Source organism: Myxine glutinosa, chromosome 1 (assembly GCF_964187855.1).
Source record: "Myxine glutinosa chromosome 1, kmMyxGlut1.1, whole genome shotgun sequence".
Taxonomy (NCBI): domain Eukaryota; kingdom Metazoa; phylum Chordata; class Myxini; order Myxiniformes; family Myxinidae; genus Myxine; species Myxine glutinosa.
Genome location: NC_136261.1, coordinates 340,614,417 through 340,624,543, shown reverse-complemented (window position 1 = coordinate 340,624,543; position 10,127 = coordinate 340,614,417). Strand labels below are relative to the sequence as shown.

The 10,127-nt window shown below is 41.1% G+C and overlaps 1 protein-coding gene across 1 annotated transcript; it reads right to left on the bottom strand.

Annotated features, from left to right (window-relative positions):
* Positions 1–442: 442 nt before the first annotated feature.
* LOC144892612 (olfactory receptor 51I1-like) lies at positions 443–3,464 on the bottom strand. The gene is made up of 5 exons (XM_078779956.1): positions 3,442–3,464; positions 2,953–3,019; positions 2,740–2,860; positions 611–1,577; positions 443–488 (listed from the first exon to the last, which is right to left on the bottom strand). The coding sequence occupies exons 1-5, from the start codon at positions 3,462–3,464 to the stop codon at positions 443–445; spliced, it is 1,224 nt and encodes a 407-aa protein (XP_078636082.1).
* Between the last annotated feature and the right edge of the window lie 6,663 nt (positions 3,465–10,127).

Sequence of the window (10,127 nt, the reverse complement as noted above, 5' to 3'; positions counted from 1 at the left end):
AGGTGATTTGGCTGCAAAGGCTATTTTTGATTTATTAATTAATCAATTAATCAATTCATCGATTAATTATTTAATTATTCGATTAATGACTACTTTTTTTTTTTTTAGTTGCACATTCTGATGAAATCGTGGTGGTTTATGTGTTCTCTAACCGAATTGATTAATAATTTAATTTTTTAATGATTATTTTCTTTTTTTTTTCATTATTAATCATTTATTTATTTTCTTTCTCATTTGGCCAAAATCTCAGGCACCTTTTAAGCTCGGAAGCTAATATTTGGACATGAGTGACCTAGTGATGTGGCTATCAAGGATATTTTTGATTTATTGATTTTATTCAGGCATCATTTACGTTTGTGCCAGAGGTGGAGAGGAAGAGGAATGAGTGAGTACAGGTGAGCAGAGAGAGGGTGGAGGGGGGGAGGGGGGGGAGCTTCTACCTTCAGAATGCCTGCAGAAACTTTGCCCAGTTGGAGCGATAAGTTGAACTGGAGAGCACAATTTAGCACTGAAGGGTGCTACTAACGGGGGAGTACGATAAACTAAACTGGCTTTCAGATTACAGTTTTTTTTCTCTGACGATTACCATTCTCATTGAGGGCAATCACACAGATTGAATGGCTTTTCATGGGGAATTGCTTGCATATGTCGGAAAGCAAGAACAATCGTTGAGCGAATCTCCTGCATTCTGAAACCGAAGATTAATGGATTAACAAGAGCCGGTGTTACCGAACTGAAAAGATCCAAGATGAAACCAAACGTAGGAAGTCGGACAAATCGTTTCAACACCATCATGACAATAAGTGAAATGAACTGTGCTGAAGATGCAAACAATTGTGTAAAACATGTGTGCAACGCTTTTATATTTGCCTCTGTGGATGATTTTCGACATTTACGAACAATACACCATGTGGAGTACACTGCGGTAAAACCAGTTAATCCATACACCACGTACTGAAAAAATAGAGAATGAATGAGTGAAGGAGAAACATTTCCACAGGCTGATCTTGCAACGGGTGAAGAAGCACAGATAACGTCGGGAACTACGATGGAGTAGTTGCAGTACACCATAGTTGTTGGTACTACAACATAGCTTACACCCAACAACAACCCGATTGTTAAAACTACAATCACAAGTTTCACAGCACCACCTTTGTTCACCATCAGAGACACGTAACTGTACGGCCAGAAAATAGCCCAATGTCGGTCAACGTACATCAACCACGTGGTGAGAAACTGCTGAAACACTGTGCAATGTATACAAAACACCTGAACCAAACATTCATTAAACGATATTATTTTACGTTTTGCAATTATTCTGCTGAAAAAGCTTGATATTCCCACGACTCCCCATAAAGTGTCAGCGAGCGATGATAGAGCAATGTACATGAGCATGGGTGAATTGAATCTCCGATAAAAACAAGCTGCGATGATTACTGCATTGAGAGGGATTGAAATACACATGATAAACGTGAAAACCGACATGATGACTCGTGCGCCGTAATTCAAAGGAATGTCCGACACATCCAGGGTGACCGTGCGAGGCAAAGATCCCACAACTGTTTCGTTCATGGCTCCTGGAGAAACACAATGAAAATTGTAATAACTTGTGTTACACCAACTTCACAATGAAACATGCACTTTCTAAAACATTCATACATATCTCACAAATTAATATGACTAGAGAGCTACCTGTGCTACGCACGAGTGGGAGGCCAGAAGCAAACAGGCAATGCAGATATGGCGAATGCTAAAGCATGAAACCAATAAATTCCACATTCCTGTAGCACTTTCAGTCGCACGTCAGACATGGACAGCAAGTTCGTGAAGGATTTCCATGAAAAACTTACCCGTTCGCAAACAAACGGGTACGTTCACGTCGAGAAACATCGATCGTGGGACCGTGGCGAATCTGCATATGGCGATGGCAAAATATCAGAAATTGAAGGTTTTTTTTATTTTAAACGATTCATATAAACATCCGTTGAATCATATCACATGCAAATCATCAAAATCTAAACAGTATGTTGAGAATTTCAATAAAAGCCACATCACTGTTCATATCGGTAAATATTATTCCATCGTGTTTCAAATCGTGATCGATACACTATGATCGTGATGATCGTGATCGTGAATCGTGATCGATAATCGTGTTCACAATCGCTATGGCGTATTACTCGCGATACGTGTACCAAATTCCCGATACGTGTAACTGTACCAAATCAACAGGTAAAAGGATTTTGAGCCGATAGCTGTTACGGCCTTGGCAAGATCGATGGAGACAGTGATCTGTGAGCGATCGATGGAGACATGTTGCTTTCCCGGGTGCAGCCGTTTGTGCGTCGTCACAATGAGAACAATGGACGTCATGCGAACGCGAATGTTATGCGGGAGTCCAAACCTGAGAATGCTGGAGAGCAACGCTGAAATTGGGAAAACTAAATAGCCTATTTTACTCCCAGGGGTCGCAGGATTACCCACCCAAAATATATTTTCGATCGGTTCAGCTGTTTTTACGGTACCTTCGAACAGACGGACGGACATTTGGTGAATTATAGTAAGATAACCATATATGTTGAGGATAAACACTGTTTGGTGAAGAAACCCTGAGATATGACATTAACATTTGAAATCTAAACTAAATTGGTTTGTTCTGCTTTATGTCGGGTCTATTCATCTCTACATGTGGAATCTCAAGTCCAAATCCGAGATATTTGAGATGATTTGTGCTTTATTTACTGTGGTCTTTGTAATTCATGTTAAAGCAAATGCTGATGTCACCTGATGGACTGGAGTATATGTAATAATTACCTCGCGTACGAAGAGAAACGCGGGGCCAAGCAATTGCTTCACTTTCTGTCTACAAACGTCAAATTATGATCCAGGAACTACTTAGTTATAATTGAATTATATATTTTGAACACGAATCGGAACATGAATTGGAACACGAACTGCAGTTTCGCAGTAATTTGACTCGATTGTGCGGCGCATGGAGTGAGATAGTTTTTTTACTGCTTGTCTGTCCGTCAAAGAAAATAGAAAATCATTCCAAATAATATACTTGCTGTTTTGAAGGACGTCATAAAGGACACAAACAACAGGCACAAATAACTAATGTAACGTGTTGAATAAGGTGGGGTAAAAGACGCAGCATCATCGATGGTAAACTTCTCAAAATGGTTTTTCCTAAAACCTCTAATGTCTTTATTGTATTTATATTGAATTAGCCACTTGATATATGGAACACAAATCGCCTTCATGGCACTTTCTAAAACCTTAAGTTTAGCAGCATTTGGACAAAATATTACGGCATTTCACGTCATCTGAACCAGAAACATTTGCTGCTCGCTGTCCCTCCCGTGTACTTTTTTCTGAAGACTGTGGAGTGAGATATTTCCATGAACTCGATATTTGTTGAAAGTAAAAAAAAAATTGATTTACTTTCCAATTTTTAGAGATGTCATGGTCGGCAAACAGGTTCTGGATTTTCTCATAACAACAAATTTCAACAACACAAGGCATCCTGTGATCTAATTTTCACGTTGAACAAATGTTTGTTATTTATCTTTCCATCCATAGATTTTGTCTATGTTCACAATCCTCATCCGACCGCTGGTGAGCTGGGGATCTGCTTTGTGTTCAAACAACAGGAAGCATTTTGGAGCTTTCAAAAGGAGAAATTTTATATTTACCAGAAAAAAAGAGCAGAAAAGAGCAGATGTGGTGGGCAGGACGATGGACAATGGATAACAGACGGGAAAGGTAGAATAGAGATGTACAATTGGCCAAGTGCACTGATCCTTTTGTTTTCCAATCATTGACAGCAATATACAATCAGTTGAAAAAAGATTCATTTCAGATTCATAAAATGAGATTTTGTGTTTGACTTCCTCTATGACGTTCACATTTTTCAGAATAGAACATCAAAGCTATTGAGGGAACATTACTTCAAACTAGAGCAACATTTACATCATGGGGACTCCAAAGATATTGATGCTTCGATTTGATCAGTGAATTGCGATCCATTTTTTAAGACGGGTTCCAAATTGGGCACGACCGCAAGATGTTCTGAACTTGTCAAAGTATTCTCACGTATAATGTCCGCCACACATGTAACGCTTTCCGCATCCTCTTCACACTCGCTAATTCTGTAGGCGGAATGAGCGAAGCTTTTCCAAGGTAAAGTTGATAAAAAAAACATCCATCCCTTCATCAGGGATGCAACAAAGACATGTTATATTGGGCAATCCACCTTGTCAGGAGAACATGAAATTACACAAAACATTGATGTGAAAGAACCTGTTTCTACCTTTAGTAAAATCAAAGCATGGAAAGAAAAAATGCAAATTCTAATGATCAATATTGTAAAACTAACACTGGAGTATCTGGAGTATCAGGAGTAAAAAGACAAAGATGGAGACATTATGAGGAACCTGGATAGGATTCGGGCTTCAACTGGTACTTCTGCAATCAAACCCATCCAAGCGCAGTCAGGTGAACCCAACAAAATCTTACATATTACACATTGTAATGTACATTTTTGAGGACATATATCCTGTGAAAACCATGACGATGTGCAATCAGTTTGCCTTTCCCTTTTTTCATGTAAAATAAATCCAAGTATAAATGTGTAAGTTTTATTCATTCCGATGCACAATTTGCATTTTTGAAAGTTAATTGTGGGAGGAGGGGAGGGCGGAAGGGGAAGGGGGAGAGTTGTGGAGGTCAAGCTGAAGGTTCGTCTATGGCACCAAATACTATTACACTGCAGGACCATCGTTTACACACACAATACACGCACCCGTCTAGCATTGATACAGAACCATGTTTTACACACACAATACACGCACCCGTCTAGCATTGTTACAGGACCATGTTTTACACACACAATACACGCACCCGTCTAGCATTGGTACAGGACCATGTTTTACACACACAATACACGCACCCGTCTAGCATTGGTACAGGACCATGTTTTACACACACAATACACGCACCCGTCTAGCATTGTTACAGGACCATGTTTTACACACACAATACACGCACCCGTCTAGCATTGTTACAGGACCATGTTTTACACACACAATACACGCACCCGTCTAGCATTGGTACAGGACCATGTTTTACACACACAATACACGCACCCGTCTAGCATTGGTACAGAACCATGTTTTACACACACAATACACGCACCCGTCTAGCATTGGTACAGGACCATGTTTTACACACACAATACACGCACCAGTCTAGCATTGGTACAGGACCATGTTTTACACACACAATACACGCACCAGTCTAGCATTGGTACAGGACCATGTTTTACACACACAATACATGCACCAGTCTAGCATTGGTACAGGACCATGTTTTACACACACAATACACGCACCCGTCTAGCATTGGTACAGAACCATGTTTTACACAAACAATACACGCACCCGTCTAGCATTGGTACAGGACCATGTTTTACACACACAATACACGCACCCGTCTAGCATTGGTACAGAACCATGTTTTACACACACAATACACGCACCAGTCTAGCATTGGTACAGGACCATGTTTTACACACGCAATACACGCACCAGTCTAGCATTGGTACAGGATCATGTTTTACACACACAATACACGCACCAGTCTAGCATTGGTACAGGACCATGTTTTACACACACAATACACGCACCAGTCTAGCATTGGTACAGGACCATGTTTTACACACACAATACACGCACCCGTCTAGCATTGGTACAGAACCATGTTTTACACACACAATACACGCACCAGTCTAGCATTGGTACAGGACCATGTTTTACACACACAATACACGCACCAGTCTAGCATTGGTACAGGACCATGTTTTACACACACAATACACGCACCCGTCTAGCATTGTTACAGAACCATGTTTTACACACACAATACACTCACCCGTCTAGCATTGGTACAGGACCATGTTTTACACACACAATACACGCACCCGTCTAGCATTGGTACAGAACCATGTTTTACACACACAATACACTCACCCGTCTAGCATTGGTACAGAACCATGTTTTACACACACAATACACGCACCCGTTTAGCACTGGTACAGAACTATGGTTTTCATGCACGCATCTAGCATTGGTACAGGACCATGTTTTACACACACAATACACGCACCCGTCTAGCATTGGTACAGAACCATGTTTTACACACACAATACACTCACCCGTCTAGCATTGGTACAGGACCATGTTTTACACACACAATACACGCACCAGTCTAGCATTGGTACAGGACCATGTTTTACACACACAATACACTCACCCGTCTAGCATTGGTGCAGGACCATGTTTTACACACACAATACACGCACCCGTCTAGCATTGGTACAGGACCATGTTTAACACACAATACACTCACCCGTCTAGCATTGGTGCAGGACCATGTTTTACACACACAATACACGCACCCGTCTAGCATTGGTACAGGACCATGTTTAACACACAATACACGCACCCATCTCGCATTGGTGCAGGACCATGTTTTACACACACAATACACGCACCCGTCTCGCATTGGTACAGGACCATGTTTAACACACAATACACGCACCCATCTCGCATTGGTGCAGGACCATGTTTTACACACACAATACACGCACCCGTTTAGCACTGGTACAGAACTATGGTTTTCATGCACGCATCTAGCATTGGTACAGGACCATGTTTTACACACACAATACACGCACCCGTCTCGCATTGGTACAGAACCATGGTTTTCAGACACGCATCTAGCATTGGTACAGGACCATGGTTTTTAGACACGCGTCTAGCATTGGTACTCGTGGTGTGCTGGAGACGATCATTGTGTTATAACAATGCCGTGTGTGCGTCCTGATCACACCTGCCGTGTGCATGACTGATTTCATGTCCAGCCGGTGCACAATGCATTGGATCTGTACCAGCAGGTGTGGATCAAACATCAGCACAGCATGAACAAGAACATACAGTGAAACTGGTTTTGTGTCTGACACAAGGAGCCTCACGAACCGTCATTTCATTTGTTCCCGAACCGTGCTGTTCAGTTTATGAGAGAAACACTACCTGCATGAAATAAACAGGTGATCATGCAATACCAATAACAAAGTTGGAGGTTATGAGAATTCAAATCAATGAACCTTACAAATCTAGCTGAAGCACTCCAACTTCATATATTCACAGCATTCTCAGATATGTAATGCCGTAATACTTACCTGTATGATAGGTGTATAAAATACTAGTGGGGTATGCTTACACGTCATGTAAGCAATAACAAACCGTGCTAACTACGTAGGTATATCATAAATAGAAGCTTTGTTATTTTATGCAAGCATTCTGCTGCGAGATGGCAATTTAGGTTTTATTCATTTACGTATTTACGGGCGAGTTTATGGTTATTTACATACATTTTCATTTACAGACGTTTTTTCATTTTTTCATTTACATTTACTTGTTGTCATGTTTATTTCACAGATAAAAGTTATAGAAATTGAAATTTTCAGATGCGAGATGTTGATTGAGGTTCATTTTTTGCTCTTTATTTGTTGTATATTTGTTTTTATGTTTTGCTCTCTGTAACTTATTTAATTTCTTCCGATTTTATATATATGTATATGCATATATATAAATACATACATATACATATATACACATATATGTACACAAGATTAAATTGAGCGGTCAGCGAAAACACACGGATCCGTTTCAATAGCATACAGGTTGTGCACGAGTCCGGCATTTACTCACCTTCATTGGCCATAACACAATGCTATACAATATATTTTCAAGTATTTTTTGTGTTTGTTTGTGCGCTTTTACATTATCCCTTCTGTATCGAACACACCCCGCAACCACCACCGGGAAAAGCTCACCCAGCCAGGCAGCGCCAGGTATCCCTCCACTCCCCACCCCCTCGCTCCCCGAAGGTCAAACCCAGGAAGCGCTGGGTAGCCCCTGCTTGTACTATATAATATTCCATGAGATGTACTCAATCTATCTAACTCTACTATGAGATGCATTCTACTTTCTATGCATAATCACTTACTTGTACTGGATATAGAAGCTCTCGGTCTTCACGAGTTGTCCATGTTGCATCCGAGTCTCCATTATATATACTCGTAGCACAATTCTACAGAGAGTCCTTGGGCCTAAGGGAGTCTTTGATGGATTAGTCAAATTGGGACTTTCTTCTTTTGTGGTTCATTGTTAATTGAAGGGGAAACATAAACAACACTATTTCGTGCTGTCATCTGAAGTAGTCGTACATGATGCTTCAAACCCAGGATCAAATTCCATATACAGCACAATACGATGTCACAGAAACGATCTCAACGGAAAGAAGCCTTTGATAAAGTTGAAATACCAAAACTATATTGAGAACAATATTCAAACCACCATTAATCCTTTGGCATAATTTGGTTCACACACACTGGTCCAAAGCATTCGCTGATTCAAATTAAAGGGGGATTGAGTTGAGAATCTCGTGAAAAAACACATCAATTATTAAACAAAGAGATTATCGATATCTATATCTTTATACCTCCTGTGGTGATGTTTGACCATTGGGTGAAGTGGATTTTGTTTGCTTGGCTGAACAACCACGATGACCACGAACAAGCATTTTCTTTGATTTGCATTCAATGCCATATTGAGGCTTCGGCGTCTCACAATGGGGGCTTCTCCAGGACACCTGCAGAAGCCTTGCTCAGTTGGAACGATACGTTGAACTGGAGAGTTCAATTTCGCACTGAAAGGTACTTGATAACTGGAGAATACGATAAACTGAACTGGCGAGTTGAATACAATTTCATATTTGTCACAATTCTTTCCATTACTACATTATTTATTGGGGACTGATCGATAACTTGCTTTATATTGTGGCCAGCAATGAGTGCAGTTTGATCAAGGTAATTTACCCCCATAATGATGATCCCAGCACATGGATGGTTCGAGAGGACGTGTTGATGGCATTCTGTAGGTGTTGCACAAACGAACGAGCATGGACGTTGTCTGGAGGCGAGTCGACAGAGGCAACAGATACCAGTTGACCTATTTTTTTTTGACTCGTACTTTTTTTTCTGGAAAAGACAAGACCTGGGAAACACCAAAGAAATCCAGGCTGCTGCTAAAAGCTTGGATCTTCTCTTGCATTTATTTATTTGGACCTAAACATCCGAGGTCTCTGCTCCAACCTGACATCTCTCAATCCAAGCCATTGCCTATAAACGAGACAACTCCCACAGGACATCACAGACTCCATGGGTCTCTCTCTGGTTATTGTCTCCTCCACCATGTTGGGGAGTCGCTCTTTTCATCAATAACAAAATTTATCGATGTGCGTGTGCCGCTCTCACACCTCCCAACACACAGGAGTACCATTGGCTGCGCTTTGTCCCTCCGTTCCAACCTCTTTTTTGCCTATGTGTTGTACCATCCTCCAAACAGCGATGCCTCTACCTGTATCTCTCTCTCTCTCTCTCTCTCTCAGACAACATGGACAAACCTTTATCCACTCATCCCAACTCTCTCTTCCTCATATGTGGCGATTTTAATTGTCACCATGCAAAATGGTTGGGTGTTAGTACCCCTGACACCAGCCTTGACACTTCAGCAAAGGATTTCTGGGACTCCATGTGACTGATTCAATCTATGAACTTTCCCACCTGGATTTCTCCCAAAAGCAAATCCTCCCTTCTGGACTTGGTGATGACTGACTTCCCTGCAAAGGTATCCTGCTCTTCCTTTGCACCAATTGGTTCATCTGATCATGCTTGTGAGTCAAAATCTCTCTGGCTATTCTCAGAGAGCCGCCTCACGCAGTTCAGTTCACGTTCAGTTCAGACACGCAGTTCGAGGAACATTGAAATTGGTGAAAGAACAGTGGCTACAGGAGGAGTCGCAGTCAACAGTGGTAGAGTATGTGTCAACGGTTAGGCACAGATTGGCAAAGGCTTCTGAAGTTGCGAGAAGAAACTTGAAAGTGACACAGGAATAAAATGAAAGTGAGACATGACAATAAATCTCAGATAAGAAATTTCAGTCCTGAGGACCGGGTGTTAGTGTTGCTTCCTGTTCCAGGTCAGACACTACATGCTAGATATTTTG

What these genes read in the sequence shown, in the direction of transcription:
- LOC144892612 (XM_078779956.1), bottom strand. Translation starts at nt 3,464, where the DNA reads ATGACATCTCTAAAAATTGGAAA. An exon ending in CAAATTACTGCGAAACTGCA is followed by an intron (nt 2,861 to 2,952) that starts GTTCGTGTTCCA and finishes TGACGTTTGTAG; the next exon opens with ACAGAAAGTGAAGCAATTGC. An exon ending in CATGAATTACAAAGACCACA is followed by an intron (nt 1,578 to 2,739) that starts GTAAATAAAGCA and finishes GTGTTTCTCCAG; the next exon opens with GAGCCATGAACGAAACAGTT.